This window comes from Nicotiana sylvestris, chromosome 8, assembly GCF_000393655.2.
Source record: "Nicotiana sylvestris chromosome 8, ASM39365v2, whole genome shotgun sequence".
NCBI classification, from domain to species: Eukaryota; Viridiplantae; Streptophyta; class Magnoliopsida; order Solanales; family Solanaceae; genus Nicotiana; species Nicotiana sylvestris.
In genome coordinates this window covers 168,480,579-168,501,858 of record NC_091064.1, presented here as the reverse complement: position 1 = coordinate 168,501,858, position 21,280 = coordinate 168,480,579, and the positions used below count along the sequence as shown (strand labels likewise).

At 34.6% G+C, this 21,280-nt stretch overlaps 3 protein-coding genes across 3 annotated transcripts; 2 read left to right on the top strand and 1 right to left on the bottom strand.

Annotated features, from left to right (window-relative positions):
- Nucleotides 1–945: 945 nt before the first annotated feature.
- LOC104240987 (probable protein phosphatase 2C 72) lies at nt 946–2,728 on the top strand. Its single transcript, XM_009795888.2, has 5 exons — nt 946–1,270; nt 1,375–1,683; nt 1,774–1,891; nt 2,007–2,230; nt 2,343–2,728. Exons 1-5 carry the CDS (start codon nt 1,088–1,090, stop codon nt 2,535–2,537), a joined length of 1,029 nt encoding a protein of 342 aa, XP_009794190.1. The 5' UTR covers nt 946–1,087; the 3' UTR covers nt 2,538–2,728.
- A 247-nt stretch (nt 2,729–2,975) lies between these two features.
- LOC104240986 (uncharacterized) lies at nt 2,976–10,008 on the bottom strand. Its single transcript, XM_009795887.1, has 5 exons — nt 9,942–10,008; nt 8,306–8,575; nt 7,862–7,967; nt 4,359–4,502; nt 2,976–3,558 (listed from the first exon to the last, which is right to left on the bottom strand). The coding sequence occupies exons 2-5, from the start codon at nt 8,560–8,562 to the stop codon at nt 3,298–3,300; spliced, it is 768 nt and encodes a 255-aa protein (XP_009794189.1). The 5' UTR covers nt 8,563–8,575; nt 9,942–10,008; the 3' UTR covers nt 2,976–3,297.
- Nucleotides 10,009–16,558: 6,550 nt separating this feature from the next.
- Nucleotides 16,559–20,947, top strand: LOC104240985 (vacuolar-processing enzyme-like). Its single transcript, XM_009795885.2, has 9 exons — nt 16,559–16,711; nt 18,721–18,885; nt 18,982–19,138; nt 19,372–19,454; nt 19,560–19,777; nt 19,901–19,949; nt 20,124–20,357; nt 20,503–20,709; nt 20,810–20,947. Exons 1-9 carry the CDS (start codon nt 16,559–16,561, stop codon nt 20,945–20,947), a joined length of 1,404 nt encoding a protein of 467 aa, XP_009794187.2.
- Nucleotides 20,948–21,280: the final 333 nt, after the last annotated feature.

The window sequence follows — 21,280 nt, the reverse complement described above, 5'->3', positions numbered from 1 at the left end:
TGTCCTATTATATTTTCCAAGGCTAACTTACTGATCAAACTCCCCTCCCCCCAACCCCCACCCCAAAGCCAAGGGCAGTGCAAAAAGTCGTCAATTAGGTTACCTGATTTTAGAGTGTTGACCTGAGCCATTGGTTCAAGTCACTCTTAAAATCTGTGTACATTTGATGGGCAATAACTAAGCAAATTAAACTGTTGTACTGTAGCAAGTTCTCGTGTATTAGAGAAGCTAAGGCATCCTTTTAACCTCTGCAGCCCGTATGCCTTAATTCACATCAATCTGTATCTTAACCATCAAGAAAGCAGTATACATCATCAATAGCTACAATCGACGAAATTTTTATTGGTTATCCATTATATTTATTAAAAAAGCCACCTAAGCCTACCCTCTTTTCTACATAGCGACATAACCATAACAAGTTTTCTCTAGTTAATGTCATACCCAAATAAGACCTTTCCTACAAGAAAAGAAAAAACCCGCAGCTTCCCTCAGGCTTTTTCGGGAAATTAAGATCATACATTGACTGACTATAAGCAAGAATGTGACTACAACCTGAATAAGACAAGAAGAAAATAGCTGTAAATGATGAAAGAATGATCAAACTGAGAGATAACAGGATTCACTTTATTAAGGAGAAGATTATTTCATATAACATTCCGTAACCAATTTGTTTTATCAAAAATTAAAACAAAAGAGCTACCTGGAGCTGATAACTAAACAATTTTTCTCCAATGACAGATAAATTGGTTTGTTTTTCTAGCATCCATTGGAGAAAGTCTAACCTTTATTTAATAATTAAATCTTGCGTATGTTGATCATACCAGTGTACAACTCAGATGCCCCTTAAAGTGAATCTTGGGGTAATCTAGAATAATACATTACAATAAGCAAACCAGAATTATTGAATCTGAATGAGTTTCTCTAATCCTTGGGAGACACAACTGTTATTTTAGAATTTATTAATTCACATTTCAACTCCTTTGAACGGTCTAAAATTTCTTTAAATATAGGATTCTCTTTCAGTTGTTGAAGTAGGAACTAGGAACCACAAACAAGGAAAAAACAAAAGAAAAGAACAGTTGACAAAATGGGTATCTGCATATCCAGTGAATCTTTTGAGATTCATGCTATTGATTATGGCCATGAAAATTTGGTTCACTATGAAGACAACAACAATAACAATGGTGCCAATTGTTGCCAACAAATTGGTTCAGTTTATACTCAACAAGGAAGCAAAGGACTCAATCAAGATTCTGCTATTCTCTATCAGGTTTGTTATCAATCACTCTTTCATTTGCATGTTCGCCTGAGTTTTATTATCTGACTCGTGCTGTAAAGGGTACCCTAAAATTGGAAACTTTCCTTCTCTGGCAGGGATTTAGAGTGGAAAATGGAGTTTTTGGTGGAGTTTTTGACGGGCATGGAAAGAATGGACAGACAGTCAGCAAGTTAATTATGAATAAGTTACCATCTTTGCTTCTGAAACATATACTTTCTCTGCCAAAGATTACTTCTCCAAAACAAAATGTGAAAGAAGTTGATGAATCAGTGAAGAACAAGAACTTTAACAAGTGGAAAAAGGCTTGTCTCAGCTCCTTTAAGATGGTGGATAAAGAAATTAAAAGTCTTGAGAAATTGGACTGTTCTTGCAGTGGAACAACTGCTGTGGTTGTTATACGACAGGTAATGAGAAACTCTTCTATGATCATTCAGAAATCTGAACTTGGTCCGATTTAGGCAATTTTGTTGTTCTAACTGCTTATATATTAACAGGATGATGACTTGGTTATAGCTAATCTAGGCGATTCTCGAGCTTTACTAGGAAGAAAGACAGATGAAGGAACAATAGAGGCTGTTCAGTTAACTACTGATTTAAAGCCTAGCCTGCCTTGTAAGACTACTCCTCCTGACTATTGACATAATTAGCTAAATATTGCTCTAAGGAGTTGCATAGTTTTGATCCAAATTGAGTTACTAACGCGGAGATCATAAATTATCTGGTGCAGCTGAAGCAGAAAGAATAAGGAAATGTGGTGGCAGAGTGCTAGCACTGGAAAAAGAGGCACATATACAGAGAGTGTGGTTACCCCATGAAGATGCTCCTGGACTCGCCATGTCCAGAGCTTTTGGAGATTTCATGCTAAAAAACTATGGTATTATCTCCAGACCTGATGTCTCCTATCACCATCTTTCTTCCAATGATCAGTTCCTTGTTCTAGCAACTGATGGGGTAAGTCCATTCTCACTATGAAGTTTCTGTTCGGTTTCTCGTCTTTCAAATCGAGTCACCATTTCTCTGTTTGTATAAAACTTGACATATCCTGTTTTCGTTGTAACATTAGGTATGGGATGTGCTTAGTAATGACCAAGTCGTTTCCATAGTGTGTTCAACAAATGATGGAGCAGCAGCCGCGAAGGCAGTGGTAGAGGCTTCAATAGATGCATGGAAGCAGAAATTTCCTAACACCAAGAGAGATGATTGCACTGCAATCTGCCTATTCTTGCAACAACGTGCATCACTGCAGAATAGTACTTGAACTATGGCCAAACACAAGCTTCACTTATCCAGACTGCAAAAGCCACAGCTATACATAAGTTCACTGTACTTGAGCTACAATAATTTTGGGTTCTGTTGTTGAAATTTAGCAATATGGTTAAGAACAATCAACCAGATTTTCAATTCTGTGATCAATATTTTGGAGTCCAATGTAGGAAGACTTCAAAGATATATGGCTATAATCTCTTATGAGTTGTTAGTTGCGAGTGTGTGCATAGACATATTTGATAAGACCCGCTTCCAGGTTGAGAAATAAATAAGGATAAAGAGGAACCAACAAAAGAATTGAGCATTGTTCAACATATTATTACTTGGTTATCAACAATACCCAAGTGTCTCAGGCACCAGGCAACACTTACAGCCATGATTTCACAAATTTCATTAAAAAGAATTTTACAGACAAAATCAATCCTTATAATGCTAGCAAGCAACGACTTCTTTCCATTCTTATAAGAAATTTCAAAATGTTAATTTGATTTGGAACAATTTCGGGCCACAGCAAAGGTATGTATTTACTCTGAATAAGAATGAACAAAATGAAAGGGAACAGTTCCACGGGATCTAGGAGTTCACAAGTGAAATTCAACTTGAAACCCCATAGAAGGCTTTATCAAAAATCAAGTTGATTCATTTCAGTCCCCTAGTCTAAGCTGATCGGCATATGCCACTCGCATTGAGTTTTATACATCTTTCAGATCGCCTCATTCCACCATATCATATGAGCGATTTTTCAAAAGGTATTAAGCCAATGGATCCCTTGATTCCCTTCCTTCATCAATTCCTTCAAATATATCATCATACGTGATGGGCACCCTTATTCTGTCATGAACAGATGCACGTTTGGCTCCACTTTTTGACTGCTCAACAGGAACTTGTTGCAGCAAAACATCTTTAGAATTGGCTGTAGTTTTGTCTCCCACAGTGGTCTGGCTAGATCTCTCAAAAGAAGCTTCGTTATTTGGAAGCGGTTCTTGCTTGAGCTTAGCCTGCTTAAATTGCTTCTGCAATTATTTTTGAAATGAGGCTCTTAATGAACACTGGCATATAGATACGTAATAGAAGTGACCAGCAGATTGATGGTTTACATTATATGGAATTGTTTATAAATACAGCATGCTATCACTGAAAGATCATTAGAATTACGAGAAATAGCAAAAACTGAGAAGTGTTTTTGATAGGTAAGATAAATGCAGTCCTTGCAACAAGAATAACCATGGCTATCCAAGGGCTGGAGGCTTTCCCCAACAACTGTGCATTTTAATTTCGAGGAAGTAATACTAGAGCACAAGGGAAATCATCATTTGACACTCAAACATTTTTCTTAAATTACTAACATGATCAAATATGCAGTTTGAAAATTAGAGCATTACAGTAGTGCAACGAGCAGAGACACATTGGTAATTTCATAATATTTGACTACAACAAAATAATATAGAGTGGAGTCAAACAATATATAAAGCTATATCTCATCTTAACTTACCAAGTAAGAAAATAAACCTTACAAACAGGTATGTCGTCTTTATTAAAGGTTTGTTCTTTTTTTGATTGGTATTAAAGGCTATTTCTTTTCTTTTCTTTTTTTTTTGGAGAAGGAAAGGTTATTTATTTTCTTCAAGGTTACATGCTTTATTTTTTCTTTTATTTGAGAGTAGGTAGAACAAAATCTTCAGCATAGACGAAAATATTCATGTTTACTGCACCTGATGATGGTACTCGTGATCTTTCCAGGTTGGGCCACAAAATTGCCACATGCACAGGGAATAACTATGAGTAAGAAAAACGCTAAAGAATTATAACCCACCTCAAACTCCTGCCCTTTCTTCATTATCTCTTTGTAAGCATTTGGATCTCGCACTTTAAGGATGCTCCATAATATCCCACCGCCTGTTCGGAAACGCCTGCCATCAGCCGTCTTCTGGCCACCACAATTCTGAATTGCATCCACCTGTAAATTTTACTGCAGCATCATCAACTGACTCACAATTGTAACTTAGAACTTATAATTTAAATAATAGCTTTTCTCTTTAATTTTGCACTAGATATGTAGGAAAAGGAGCATGACGACCGAAAACATGTACGTATAACTCATTGGCCAGAGAACAATAAACGTTTACATATACATGCAATCCTTCAGTAACAAAAGGTCTAGGTTTTTTTTTTTTGGACAGGCAAATATCATCTTCATAAGCAAATAAGCTCCGGAGCAAAATTGTCATTTCCAATCATAAAACTCAGAAGCTCTGCCTTTGCCAAAATCCAGAACTTAGTTCTATTCTGGCCTAACTTGTTCATTTATCAAAAAAACTATGCAAAAACATACTCGCCAGACCCTCACATGCAACAGCCATATGCCAGCAATTCGCTGCTAGTTAAGTACAACCAAAAACCTCCAATTGACAATTGAACATTCAATAGAATAATTTACCCTCTCCTGTTTGGTCATAAGTTTTTTTCACTTTCAAAAATATTTTGAAAACATTGTTTGGTTAAAAAAGGTGACCAGTTTTGGGAAGTTTTTGAGCATGAATTTTTCAAGTTCCAAAAAGTGGTTTAGACTATTTTTCAAGTTTTGAAGTTTTCTACTCATAAAACTTCAACTTCTTTACAAGTAAAATGCATGTCAGAACACAATTTCAACTTCCAAAAATCATTTTCCGTTTCATCTTAAAAAACTATTTTTTTTCAAGCTTCAACCAAATCTATGTCCAAACATGTTCTTTTCTTGATGCCTATACATCTTCTTGCAGGGATTCCAGTTTCAAAGGGAGTTTTTGAAAAATACAGCTTTAACTAGAGAATTAAAAATTTGGACGATGATATTTTACACTTTTGCAGGATATTCACAGAAAAGAGCCTCCGACTCATTCCAATATGAGAAATTAAGGGTGTCACACACCAACAAATCTTGTATGAGGCCTTTCCTTTGATAGACATATGGACTGTGGCTCTCAATAATCAGGTCCTCCTTACCCATCTTCTCCTGTTTCTCTTACTTCCACCCTTGCCAATTGACCTCCTTACCCATCCTCTCCTGTTTCTCTTACTTCTGCCCTTGCCAGTCCCCTTTATCTTTCATAAATTCACTCATAGAAATTTGCCATTTCTCCACCTTTTTCATTTTTACTATGGTCTGGTATGTTGTACCGATATCAATAGCAAAAGCTCATCAAATTGCACCCAAGTTTTAAGTCTGGATTTCTTGTATATGCCTAAGCAGTTGCCCTCGCTTTGAACTCAAATTTCTGTTAGGTGACTGTGATTTTGTGTTGGAGAATCCACAGCTTAGTCTGTTTTCATAATTTTAGCCTTTGTTTTGAACTTTTCTTTTTTCCTTTTCCCTTTTCTGTTCAATCTTTTTATTTTTTTACCTTGGAAGAGAGAGATAAATATATATAGACTAATGAAGGAGTGAAAAAGAGGATAGAAAAACTAGGAAATGAGCTAAAAAGTAATAGATTACCAAGGGGGCCTCTCTCTGCTTATGACCATGTAAAGACTACAAACGAAACGATGCTGATGGTGCCCGGTGCAGGGATGACGAACTTGAAAAAAAAAACAGAATTTAGAGTGGAAGAATAAGCAGGGATAAAGATGTACAAAGAGATTTACTGATATCTTTCCAAGAAAGGGGCTGATAGTGTAGTCCCTGAAACTCTTAAACAAGAGAGGAAATTGGAAAGAAATGGTGAACTGGTAGGGGGAAAAGAGAGAGTAAGCAAGCACTAGGGTGAGCCATAACTCCAGATGGCTAGCAAAGGGATGGCTTCACACTTATTTGCTGGTTTATATTTCACATGATATAAGATTTCGCTTCCAACATACCCTGATGCAAACTCTTGTTTGAGAAAGACATCCCACTGCAAACTCCCTTCAACTTCTGTTGTGATTCTTTATATTTTTGTAGTCTACAAATCAGGGAAAACATCTTCCGCATACTCCAACAAACCCAAAGGTAGACAATCTCTCTCCAATGCTCTTATTTATAGTTATTACTGCGACAAAAAACAATGAATCCTGTCTATAAGCACACTAAACGTCTAAACCAGAGACCTAGACAAAACAATGGGTTTCCAGCAAGTTCATTCAATATAAATAAGAAACATCCAATCGATCAGAGACTTCATCTCCATAATTAATACCCCCATATAGCACTACTTTGATCGTCTCCTTGTGAGTGTTCGTTAACTTCAGAAAAATTAAAGCAATTCCCACACAACTGATGCTCTAGCAATTTTCTAACCAAGTAACTCTTTCTGTCAAAATCCAATCAAAATAAAAAGGAGAGGCAGCAAACAAAAAGTTCTAACTGACTTGGGAGGCAACCAGTTAATGACCACATTTTGTCAAATCAACGCACAGTCAATTTCATCACTGAAGCTCAGAGCTCTTATTTTTGCGGAGTCGTTTAGCACATTGGGACAAATAGGAATAACTAGTAAATTCAACATTCGGAAAGCGCCTACATCTAATCCTTAAGCAGCCATCCCCCTTCCTCGTTGACCATTTTACTATCATCCAACTCACTTTCTATAACACTTTCTACACTCCTCCACCACCTCTCTAACTCCGACAAGAAAAAAAAGGAGGGAAAAGAGAAAGAGGAAGAAGATGCAAATTTTCTGCATATTGCATTGCCATGTGCATACCATAGGGTAGAACAGCAAACAGGCAAACCATTAGAATCAACCTAAATAGAACACCATAAAGTAGTTTAGCCAGAAGCTATCCTGCAAGAGAGGTCCATGGTACTGAAAGCAGTGAAAATGGCTTCAACAGGAGGCATCTGCGAGTGTAGGACAACAACATTGAGCATCAGAAACTACAAAAAGCAGTAGACCTTGAATAAATCGTGTTAGAAAGTCAGGCCCATCTCTCACCTCTTAGCAACACTGAGTAATTCTTTCTCACCCCAGATCAAGGGGTAGACAAATTCTAGAATGCCCAATCTCTGGTAGCTAAAGAAATAAATAAAAGATCATCTTTATGAGTACTGAGATGGAGGTCATAAGCTTCAGCGAACATGAAGGGAAGGCAAGTATTGTGAGGTGAGTCATCAACCATATTAGACCTTACCAACTCAAGAAATCCAACTTCGGGGTATGTGTGACAATAAAAATTAAATTAACTTCTTTAGTATCTTTTTTTTTGGGGGGGGGGGGGTGACGGGGGTTGGGCAGATTGGTGAAGTTATGCTCACACTAGTTGTCTAAATTCAAAATTAAACAAATGGGTTAAACCACAATCAGATATGACACAGCAAAAGTCGACATTTAAGAAAACAAGCATATAGAACAAAAAGCATACCTCTTTGACAAGATCACTCAAAGCAGATACTCCAAGGCAACCAACCGCAGTCCATATGAGATAAGATTTCCGCTCTCTCAAGCGTTTACAGACATCCAATACAAATCTGAAGACAAAATTCAAAGAGAAAGTCAAAGCCTGCTACATTTCAACAATAAATAATAAAGATGCTAATTCTTGTAAAGACTAGTATATACAAAATGAAGTAACAACTTTGACCAAAAAGTTAGCCTTTAACGCAACTTATATATGGCTAGATTAGAAAAGAAAATAAATCCATGCATCAGTCATACGGTATCTAACTTAAAAAGACAATTATCTGCCCTTCATCAACCTAGATCAAGCTCAATAATGCTTTCTGTATGGAAATAAACATAATATGCATATGGTGATAAGCAACGCAAAGCTTCTTTTTCCCCCTTTAAAAGGTATAGCGTAACAAACCTGTTAATATCTGTGACCTTTGGACCCGAAGAACCTCTCTTACGCTTGTTCTTCCTCTTGTTTTTCTTGCGTCTCTGATTTTTATTGCCTGAGACGGGATTAGTCGAACTAGCACATGCATCACCACTTTCCTCTAATCCAGTCTTAGAAATCCTCTCAACCAATTCTCCTTCCTCAATATCATTCATTTTAACATCATCATCCTCGAAGCTCTCCTCTTCATCAGAGAAATCTAAAATGCTATCCTCTAGCTCCATCAAATTATAAAGCCTGCAGGAGATTTAACGAAATGTTATCCCTCTACAATGCCAAAAGAGGATGTTACATGCACAAGGGAAGTGAAGTATGTTGCAATGTAGTGGGACTAATATGTGATAGAGGTATATCAAAACAAGCAACAGAAGGCAAGGCAGAAAGTATTCGCTTGGTATTAATAGCAATCCATACAGCACTCCAAAAACTTAAACATGTAATACGAATTAGTTGAAAACCTGTATAGCAACCAAGAATAACCACCTAGAAACTTATGAGACGTGATTAAATAATCAATCATTTAACCGCCATAGGAAAGCTCAATTTGTTCCACTTTAATTCTGAAAGAGTACTCTGTTTCAGCAGCACTGTTTTACATGGTTACACCGGCTTTTTAAGTAAGAAGCTTAATCTGTGGCTCCCTGCTCTTGCACCCAGATAAGATCCAAACTATGCTGCATGGACCCAAGGCTAGTATTTCTAACTTGATGAACCCCCATTTCAGGCTTTCTAAATGTCAAAGTTAGACACATTTGTTATCCATTTTCTAAGTGGATAATATGGTTCTTATTCATATTTGACCTGTTTTTAAAAAGTTCATCATCCAACCCATTTTTTAGTGGATAATATGGGTGGTTAACTGTTTTTTTTAACCATTTTGCCACCCCTATTGATGAGTTATATTTTTATCCTCAATGTGCAACTTAAACAGTTCAAATCATTCCTATTTTCATTTTCTTCCTCTCCATTCTAAAAATTCCTTCTCTACCAATTTTATTTTGTTTTTCTTTCTTTACAGTCCAACTCCCAAACTAGTTAGACTTAGCTACATGAATCTTCTATATCTGCATTGTTCCACGACCAATTTCTGAGTCTCAAAAACTACTAGACTCCAGAACATGTTTTCCTCTTGCAAATAAAGACTCAGAATAAAAATAAAAATAAAAGGAGAAGAAAATAAAACAGAATGAACTATCAATAGTAATGCATAATCAAGTCTCCCATAACTTGCTCAAAGCTTCAAAATATTCTCCGGAAGAGATACACTCCAAAGAAAAATCATGCAATGAACGATATACACATTAAAAATTAAAATCAAACGAAGGCGCAAAAGTAGGAATTATCTATTTTCATTCAATTTATGACAAAAACATACACAAATGAAATTCATCTATTGGTTTGACTGTTATCAAGCTGGGATGAGCTCACAAATAGAGAGAAAAACAAGTACTTGGTCATTTGATTTATCAAATCATGCTTGCAAATTATAAACCCTAGATAAACTGCAGATGGTACAAATACATCATACCGACTAAGCGAAAACATGTAGAAACAGAGGAAATTGAGATGAAACAGGTAAGGTTCAGCAGAAAGGGAAACAAACCTTTGAGTACGTATAACACTGCTTGTGATGAGCGTCTGAGCGATGAGTTCTAGAGGTGGCGGGGTGAGCAGAGGTTTATATACCTCCACCTTGGCTTCAGTTTGGGCTTGTTGAACCAATCAGGTGTTGGGCTAAGCCCATTAATTGGGCTGGATTTGGTAAGTCAATAGTTTCATCGGCCTGGTACTAATTTAGGCCTAAATATATCTGAATCTTTCTTTACAGTACTATCGTATTAATGCCTCTGATAGAAATGACACTCTAAAGTACCGTGGTACTTAGCTAATGTGTCCTGAATTTTAATTTTTCAGTTTACTTTTCGGGACACAAATATCTTGAATTTTCTTGAAATTAAGATTTTTAGTTTAAATTTTCAGGATAAAATAAGTATTAGTTAATCCCTAAATAGTAGCCCTAAGAATGGTTGTTTATGAACTTCCTCCAACTTGTAGGAATGTCGCTAGATTGCTAAACTGGCAATAAATTCTTGAGTAATTAACTTAAATCTGTCCATCCGAAGAAATAGTCCGCTATATGAACAACACTATTTATTGTTGAGATAACAACAAACTAGATAGTATTGTTCCGTCAATAATATATGTATGCACGATAAAAAGAAGTAGAAATAAAACTACAAACTAGACTTATATAATGTTGGTATGCTACAAAAGAACAGGAGAAACCATTGTAAATAAAGCAAAAAATTTAAACGCACAATGATTAATACGAGAAGGAGCATATAAATACATAATAAATAAAAAAGAATAAGAAAAAAAGGTTAAATTAATGAGGGATAATTTAGAAAATATAAATTTACTGTAAGGATATTTCTTGTCTTAAAAAAATTAATTTTTGCTTCTGCTTCTTGGAAGAAGCTAGAATTTGTAGCTTCTTCTCAAAAGCAGAAAAATTGCTTCTGCTGCTGCTCAAGACACTTCTTCGTCTTGGCTGAACACCTCACAAAATTAAAAAAAAATGCTATTAACCTCCCAAAACTTTGGCTAAACACGCGCTTAGTGTATACATATATGTATATGGCTAGGGCTTATTAATATTTTTGACCGAGCGACTAAATACGTAACTTACCGCAGCACTCACTGCTCCTATCAACAGCAACTCTACCTACTACACTTGCGGCAACACCTGCTATACAAGAGCTGACTTAACAATGACAGAAAAAAAAACAGAGTCTAAAAACAGCTTCAAAACACCCAAAAACGACCTCAAAACCACCCCCAAAACTAGTTATATTCCACCTTAAAACAATCCCAAACCACCAAAAAAAGTAGACTGAAACGGCCCCAAAAACTCGGCTAACAATCCAATGTCAACCATGGAAAACAAATCTCTAAAATCAGTTAGAGAGGTGGAAGAAAAAGAAAACTTACCGGAGATGGAGAGGAGCCTGAGTGCTGACGATGGCCGCTTGGATTGACTGCCGACGACGCTGGTGAAGCCTGGGATTCACCACAGAAACATTGAGGCGGAGAAAGAGAAGAGGAATGGCTAATAGCCTATTTGGCCAAGCCTTTTTTGGGCCAAAAGTGTTTTTTTTTATGTGTTTGGCCAAGCTTTTGGAAGGAAAAAAAGCGTTTTTGAGGAAAAACAAAAAAAAGTAGCTTCTCTCCAAAAACACTTTTCTGAGAAGCACTTTTGAGAAAAATACACTTAGAAGCAGTTTTAAAAAACTTGGCCAAACACTAATTACTGCTCAAAAGTGCTTTTCTAATTTATTAGCCAAACACAAACTACTTCTCAACAAAAGCACTTTTTTTAAAAAGTACTTTTGACAAAAACACTTCTCAAAATAAGCTTATTTTAGAAGCTTGGCCAAACGGGCTATAAGTTAGGGATAACTTATTTTTTAAAATAATTGTGAAACTTAATGATTAAATTCTAAAATAATTCTCTCACTTATAAATATTATATATTGTATAACAGAAATTATAATTCACAATTAATAAAATTCTAACTAACAAATTACCATGAATCAATATCAAATTTATAATTATTTAGAATCTAACATGTAATATAAACCAAAATTAATGACCCATAATTTTAGTGTAATTATTAATTTATAAGCTAATTAATTATCACTGATACACTTCTACGTAATGTAATTATCAATTTATAGTCTAGTCGAACCTAACATTACTTAAGAATATTACTAATGCACTTATACTTAGTGTAATGACAATCTATAAGCTAATTATAATTAATACACTTACTAATTACAAATAATACACTTCTACTTAGTGTATTATCAATGTATAGACTAATTAATTATTAACATTAGTAAAGCATACCACTACTACACTTCTACTTATTGTTATCAACTTATAAGATAAACAATCACTAATATTTCTTGTCGATACCATTATTACACTTATATTAGCGTGTAATTATTAATGAATAGGCTAATCAATAACCAACATTATTTAAGAATACCACAAATCTACTTCTACTTAGAGTAATTATCAATTTACAAGCTAATTATCAGTTTATTTTATTAGTTAGTATAATTATTACAAATACGGTTTCACTTAGTGTAATTATCAATAGTTATTATAATCTGCAAAATAATCTTAAAGATATTTCTATGAAATAGCATCTAGGTAGTGTGATTATCAATTTAGAATAGATCATGTGCCAATCCACTTATACTTGGTGTAATTATCAATTTATAAGCTAATTGTCATTAATACACTTCTACTTTATGTAATTATCAATTTATAAGTTAATCAATCACTAACATTTCTTACTGATATTACTAATGCACTTCTATTTAGTGTAATTCTCAATCCATAAGCTAATCAATCAGTAATAGTTCTTAAGACTATACTAATAGACTTCTACTTAATTATTATAATTATCAATGTATAAGCTAATGAATCACTAGCATTACTATAGGATACCACTAATATTACTTGACGATACCACTAATAAACCTCTACTTATTTAATTATCAAACTAAAGATAAACAATCACAAACATTTCTCACAAATAGCATTAATACACTTCCATTTAGTGTATAATTATCAATGTATAGGCCAATCAACCACTAACGTTACTTATATAAGCATACCACTAGTTCACTAATACTTAGTGCAATTTTCAATGTATATGGGCTAATCAATCACTAATATTACTTACAGATATATTATTAATATACTTATACTTCGTGTAATTATCAATCTACAAGCTAAGTACAACTAATACACTTTTGCTTAGTTTATTATCAATGTGTATGATAATCAATTATTAACGTTTCTTAAGGACACCATTAATACACTTCTACTTACAGTAATTATCAATTTATAAGATAAACCATCACTAATATTTCTTATGGAAACGACTAATACACTTCTTCTTAGTGTGTAATTACTAATGTATATGTTAATCAATGTAGTTAAGGATACTACGAATTCACTTTTACTTTGTGTAATTATAAATAACTAAGGTAATTACCACTAATATATTTTTAAGTAGTGTAATTACCTTCACTTAGTGTGAATTTCAATAAATAGGCTAATCAACCACTAAGATAATTAAGTAAATACTTATCGAGGGACTTACCGATGGCCTCCCTCGGTATTGCGTAATAAAAAGTAAAAAATAATTATGTATAACATTATATATTTAAATTACCGATGGAAGCCCATCGGTAATGTAAGAACAAAATTCAAAATATTATGTAAATGCAATAGCAATTGAGTACGTCAATAACTTTATTTTCTTTTTCATTTATTTTTTTAAAAGCACCGAGAGACATCATCGGTACCTAAAAGAATAATTCAAAAATATAAATATAAAATGTTCCGAGGAGTCCATCGGTAAATTACCGAGGCAGTGCATCGGTACTACCAATTAAATTTTGACCGGTCAAAATATCATTATTTACCGAGAGTTGTCCGTCGGTTATTTTTAAAGAAAATTAGAAATTAAAAACTTCAAAAGTACTGAGGGACTCCGTCGGAAAGTCCCTCGGAATAGCGACGGAAAGAAGTCCGTCGGTACTGCTGCGTCCGAAAACAGTTGTTTTTTAGTAGTGTCATACAACTGATTTCCCTAATCTTTTTTTAATGGTGGAGTTCCACGGACAAAATTAAGTAATTAAAAGTTATGCTCTTTCGAAAAAGTTTAAGTTTTTCAATGAGATGATCACACATATTAAACATTGTATGTTCTGAAAATGGGCCCCAATAGACCTACGTACCTTGTTAAGTAAAGTGAAAATAACCTCACAAAACCCTATGGCTGAAGGTTAATTAGTCCGACCTAACTACCATGTTATGGTAGAGCACAAAAAAGATTTATATATACCATGTTAGTGCACAAAAAGAGTTGATCTTAGTGAGAATTGAACTCTTATTTCGTGCATTACTCGTTACTTCATCGTAGTATTTTAACTTCATGATCCAAGTTTTGTAGTAGAGAGTTGTATTTCCATTGCCTCAATAAAGGTGATGCAGGGAGAGAGGTCACTGGTCAGTTTGCAGCTTTTGAAAAATTATATAATAAAAAGGGAAATTGAAACATTTAAAGGGGCTTATGTCTCATAGATTGAAACTGGCTTATGCAATAAGAACAAACTTGTTACCGTCAAAGGATGTGGTGCAGCGGATGGAGCTGCTCTTTCCTTAACCAGAGATATTGAGTTCGAGCCCTGAATATGAAAAAATCCTTGGTAGGGAGCACTTCACCCTGAATGAGGCCCTATGCGGCTTGAATCCGAATATAATCGGGTTCCAATACAGATACCGAACACCAGATCGCAAACAAAAAAAACAAATTTGTTAACTTCAAGAGTTCAAGGAAGAAAACATCACTGTCCTTGTATACCATAAGACTTTCCGACAAAATGTTGATTTGACATCAAAAACTATACGAATTGTTTGTCTTGAATGATAGACTCCTTCTTAACCTCATAGTTATCGCTACCTGACATTTCATTTTATGAAAACAAAGGATTCACTAAGAAACATTCGTTAAACACAAGAAGAAAAATACATGGAGTACAAGACACAAAATTGCTTTTAATTAGAGGGATGTGCATTTTAAGATATGGTATCCTTGTTTTTTTTTGAAATATTTACGGCACCTTAAAAAAAAATCTAGGTGGAGTGAGCGCATGAATATATAAAGGACGAGAAAGTAGAAGAGGAAAACTTTTTTGCTACATTAGTTGGAACCTTGCACTGAAGTAATATAACATGGCAACAATTAGTTAGCAACTAAAATCTTGTATGTATACTGTTATACATTTGTTAGTTTCACAGATGTGCCTAAAAATAAGCTAATTCTAATTATTATCTATTTTAATTTCCCTTATGCGGGTGACTAGTAATGGTCTTATCATTGTGTTAAACTTGATACTGGTCATCAGGGGCGGATTTAGGGGCGCAAGGTGTTCCCCCGAACATCCTTCGCCGAAAAATTACACTGTATATATAAGGCAAAATATGTTTTTTATCTTTATATATTAAGTTTTGAACACCTTTAACACAATCCAAATGTGTAGTTTAATGGTCAAGGGGGTTCAAAATCTACATAAGGTCATGGGTTCAATTCTCACTAGCTATAAAAATATTTTTTTGAACCCCCTCCGTGGAGATCCTGCCTCCGCCACTGCTGGTCATTTATGTGTATCACTACACTAAACACAAAAAATAAAAGAAAACATAAGTACATATCGATGGTAACGACATGAAAACTTAGCTTCGAAAATGTGAGTAACAATTAAAGATAAATTGTGGTTTTAAAAATATGTGATTTATTCCAATACTAGTGGAAGTACAAATAATATTAAATTTAAGTAAGAAGAATTGATGAATCAAACCAGTATTGTTAGAGCAATAGGGGCCTCGAGCTCGATTATCTCAGGGGCCTCGAGGAGAGCTAAGAACAATAAAGTAAAAATGATAAAGCTGAAGAACAATTGTTGAGCACGGTAAACAAAAAAAGCAGAGTAGAATATTCGATTGCGGTCAATAATCTTCTTTACAAATGATTGGGGTCCCCTTTATATAGGAGGAAAAAATCCCAATATAGTACATTCATAATTGTGGTAAAGAATTCTATTGGTATAAGTGTATAGCAACCTAGTACGAACTTGTACTATTTTGTACAAATCTTATCCTATAATTTATGTCCTGACCCACGTGTCCTTGAGAAATTCCCGTTCTTTCTTGAGTGTCTTCGAGATTGTTCTGCCCTCGATATAGGTCGTGCCTGGCCTTCGATCTGCTCCCTCGAGGCGTGTGTCCTTCAGCCGGGTCCGACCCCCACTTCGAGTCGCCCGGACTCGAACTCATAGCCCCAATTTATGACTTCAAAATCAGGCTACTCGATTCTGACCGTATACAATAAGTTTCATGTAAAAGAAGGAGAATAAATATATTGCAATATTTGTCAATGTCTAGACATCTTTCGTTAATTCCTATAGTTATTTGCTCTTTAAACCTTTGAAATCTACGTTGTCTATGTCTCTAGTGTTAGCTTATTAGAGGAGTTTGAACTCCTATAAATTTAATTTCTCATACACCAATTCATACAACTCAATAATCCCTTCCTATTTGAGTGTTTTAATTTCTTGGTTAAGCTCAAAATAATATACAATGATTAGATATGTCGTATTCCACGTTCTTCTCTCAATTTGGGCTAGTGTTGAAGGTCGGAGTATCTCTCGATTCTTAACAGAACAATCGACAGGGACCAAATGGGCTGTCCTAGTTGCTGGCTCCAATGGATGGTGGAACTATAGGCATCAGGTTATCATCAATCCCAACTATATTTCCTCTAAATCATCTAATCTTTCTAATACAATTAAATTAATTTTCCAAAGCTTTGTAATGTTATAATTGTCGTTATGGTGGTTAAATAACATTATCCTTACTTTACAAATTGTTAAACTTTCCTTTACAATTTTGAACTAAAACATGCTTATTTTTAGACTTGAGTGAGAGTTGAGACCTTATACCGATAGAGTCCCTATCTTCCTCATTTATTTTTCTATAGCAAACGGTAAAATGACCATGTATAAAATTAGGGGTGTCAATGGTTCCGTTCGGCCGGTTATTTTATAAAATTTATATTATACCAATTTTTCGGTTATTCTATTATGTATAATCAAAATTAGACTTTTCAAAATCGTCTCAATCATATCGGTTTCTCTTCGGTATCGGTATCGGTACGGTTCGGTTAGTTTTTCGTAATTGTTATAAATGTCATATAAAAGTCACTAGTATAAGTAGAATGCAATAACATACGTACTTTTATAGGACTTAGCAAAACTCTCTAGATATTTTTACAGATTAAAAGATGATGAATTAAGAAAATATGAAAGATGGCTAGAGTATAGATCCATCAATTATTCTACAAAAAAAAATATTAATCACACAAGTAGAAAGATATTAACCAAGTTGGAATTAAAAAATAAAGTCTATAGAAGATTAAACATTCAAAAAGATAAATCTAAATCATACAAAAGGAAGCGTATTCAATATATTTTAGTTTGCTACACATAATCACTACAGTACCTTGTGTCTTGCTAGTGAATATGCTGGAAATAATCTAGTTTTAATAAAAGTAGCATAATAGGTTTGGGAATTAGGATTTTGAGTTTAATTACTTGTTGGCTGTAATTGTTTCATAATTCCAAGGCCCAAGAAAAAATTTAATTTAATGCTTAAACTTAATATATAAATATATTTTTCACATTGTAAATTTATTCGGTATGGTTTGGTATTTTTCGGTTTATTTTAATAAAATAAAAAAATACACTGAGTATCAGTACGGTTATAGATTTATATAAAAACTTATGGTTTTTATTAAAAGAAACCTAAAAATTGATTTGGTACGGTACAGTTCGATCGGTTTAGTCGATTATTAAATATCCATTGACACCCCTATATAAAACCACGTAGAGTAGAAAGGATAAGAAACTTCTCACAAACAAAAAAAAATATGTTGGATGGACTTTTTTAAACCATTATTTATATTTTGATCCTATTAAATTTTTATTTTAAAAAATAGCCCCGCGTCAGAATTTTAAAATGCGTTCGTTATAATTGTGAAGCACTCGTCAAAATTTTAAAGCACAATTTTTTTTATGATTACCAGAATTTTGAACCACCATAAATTATAACGATCACTAGAATTTTCAATCATATTACTGAAAAATTCTGATTATTCGTCAGAATTTGTGGTAAAATCCTGACAATCACCATAACTGCTCCATGCTTTAAAATTCTGGCTACGAAGAAAATCCTTATGAGTGAACTTTAAAATTTCGGTGGGGTTTTTCTTTTCTAAACTTCAATTACGGGTTAAAAAATTAATAGTGACACCAAAGTATCCCAACCAAAAAAACTCAAAGGTAGTCACTCTATGAGTAATTTATTTTTTTGAAAAATCTTAATAGTTCAGTTGGTTAATTAACTCAACTTTTGCCTCACTTTGTAATCCTCTTTCCCAGTTGCCTTCCCCTCCCCCCTCTCCCATATGTGTAAAAAACGTTTTAAAAAAATTTCATCTTTGATCTTTTATTTCGGACTAATCATTCCGAAATAATTTCAAATAATGAGATATTCCTAAACCTTTTGTTTGTATCAACATTAGGAGCTAAAATTTAGTATAGACTTTATAATTAATGTTACATTAAAAGATAGTAAAACAGAAAAAAAAAAAAAAACAAGTATACGTAAATCATAGGAAAGATTAAAAACAAAAACTATAATTTTGCGCTAGAGAAATATGAATGTTATTTTTTATTTTTCAGGCTGATGTATGTCACGCATACCAATTACTGAAGAAAGGAGGTCTGAAAGATGAAAACATCATCGTATTCATGTACGATGATATTGCTAACAATACAGAGAACCCTAGACCTGGAGTCCTCATCAATAACCCACATGGTCAAGATGTTTATCAAGGTGTTCCTAAGGTTAGTATTTCTCTTTTTCGAGATAAATTCCTTGAATCTTTTCCCCAAGATAATGATGTTTAATTGCTTATGAGGGCTTATTTTTGCTTGAGGCAGGATTATGTAGGTGAAGATGTTAATGCTGACAATTTTTTCAATGTTATACTTGCCAACAAAAGTGGTATCACTGGGGGTAGTGGGAAAATTTTGGACAGTGGCCCAAATGACAATATTTTCATCTATTATACTGATCATGGTGGCCCTGGGATTGTTTGTAAGTAGCTTCTTCACACTATTTCTCTTTGTATTCTGCATAACTTTTGCTTAGTTTAATTTGTTTGTTGTCACAGTGGATTCACATACTAAACTGAAGTTTTACTTGTGGGAATTCCCAATTTTTGATTATCAGTCACTAATTTCGTTATCTTTACTATCACCTGGTGTTTATCATACTGGAAACTAATTAAAGTTATGTATATATGTGTTTCATGTTTTTACTATTATCAGCAATGCCAACTGGACTTGTCTACGCGAACGATCTGATTAACGTGTTGAAAAAGAAGCATGCTTCTGGGACATATAGTAAAATGGTAACTTTCTTATTTCGGTCTTTACTATTTAAGGCCAATCGTTCCTTGGCACAAACATTTTGAGGTCTAATTTTATGTTGGATGATGTTTAAAACCAATCTTCAGGTATTTTACTTAGAAGCTTGTGAGTCGGGAAGCATGTTTGATGGTCTTCTTCCCCAAGGTCTAAATATCTATGTCACGACTGCATCAAAACCAGATGAAAACAGTTGGGGAACGTATTGTGGTTTGGGCCGTGGTGCTTGTTTAGTTGAGTGTCCTCCTCCCGAGTTTGACGGTGTTTGCTTGGGAGACTTGTACAGTGTTGCTTGGATGGAAGACAGGTATGCACAACTTTATTCTTGTCCCCTCGAGAGTCTGATTCAGGATTTAAACTTAGAAGATGACATTTAAAATCATCTCCATTAATTATGCCCAAACTTATTGTTGTTTGCACCTCTGAACAGTGATGTCCAAGATCGACAAACTACAACGTTGGATAACCAGTATGACAGGGTAAGAGAGCTAGTAATACTTTCAACTAATGTATATTTGTAATCAACTTGTTCAAAAACTTGAAGATCATAATATTGTCACAGGTTCAAATCCTTTATGCTATATCGATTTATGCTTTCTTGTATTGCCTGTTCTAAAGGAAAACTAATGATTTCAATATATGGACATGCTCAGATTGCAAACAGAACTGCAGCCAACCTAACACATGGCTCCCATGTCATGCAATATGGTGATATGGAGTTAAGTGTTGATGCTCTTTTCCAGTATATGGGTTCTGTTTCCACAAGCCATAGTCCAGCTCCCTGTCCCATGGCATCCGCTCCCAGTCCCATGGATGCCGCGTCATTCTTGACATCCTCAGAAATTGTGGACCAACGTGACACTGACCTTTTCTACTTGACATCCAAAGTATGTTGTTTCTGATGTGGAGTTTTCTTCGTTGCCCACATGATTGATTCCGATTCTTTTTAACTGGTCACTTGGTATGTGTGTTGCACGTATTATATATAAGATAGGAAAAAAAAACTGATTCGTTCTTTCTTAATGTTGACAGTACCAAGGTGCTCCTGAAGGCACTAACGAGGAATTTGAAGCTAATCGGAAGCTTAATGAGGTGGTAGCACAAAGAAGTCAAGTGGATAACAACGTAAAACGTCTTGGAGAGCTTCTGTTTGGAGTTGAAAAAGGTAATGAGGTGCTGCAGAGTGTTCGACCTGCTGGAACACCACTTGTTGACGATTGGGATTGCCTTAAATCCTATGTAAGTAGTCAGCCTAATTATAATAATTTTGGGGTACTTTACCAGAATTTCTCTGTTAGTTCGTTTGTTGAGAATGTGACTAGTATTTTCTCATGTCTAGGTCAAGACATTCGAGGCACATTGTGGAAAACTAACCGCGTATGGAAAGAAACATGTACGTGGTATCGCCAACATCTGCAATGCTGGAATTGAGAGTGAGCAAATGGCTGCTGCAACTGCAAAAGCATGTTCAAGTTAATTAGTAGAGGGTTACTCTCGGCGAAGAGATCAATAAGTATATGTTTGGCCAGTTTCTGTCATGGCTGCAACATTTCACTTTGGATAGATAGCAACAATGAGAATAAAATGACTGCCGACAAGCACATCTTGTCCAGTCTCGGTTAATAAGTCAAATAGGAACTTCTGAAGTGTTCGGATATGTAATTCTTGTCCTTTTTATCTGAACGAATTTGAATCGAAATCATGAATGAAGAAATAAGCCAAGACACAAAAAGTTTTGAATTGTCATTGAGAAAGTATGAATGTTTTGCCTTTTTCACATTTGACAAACCGTTATAATTATCCCAAAGCG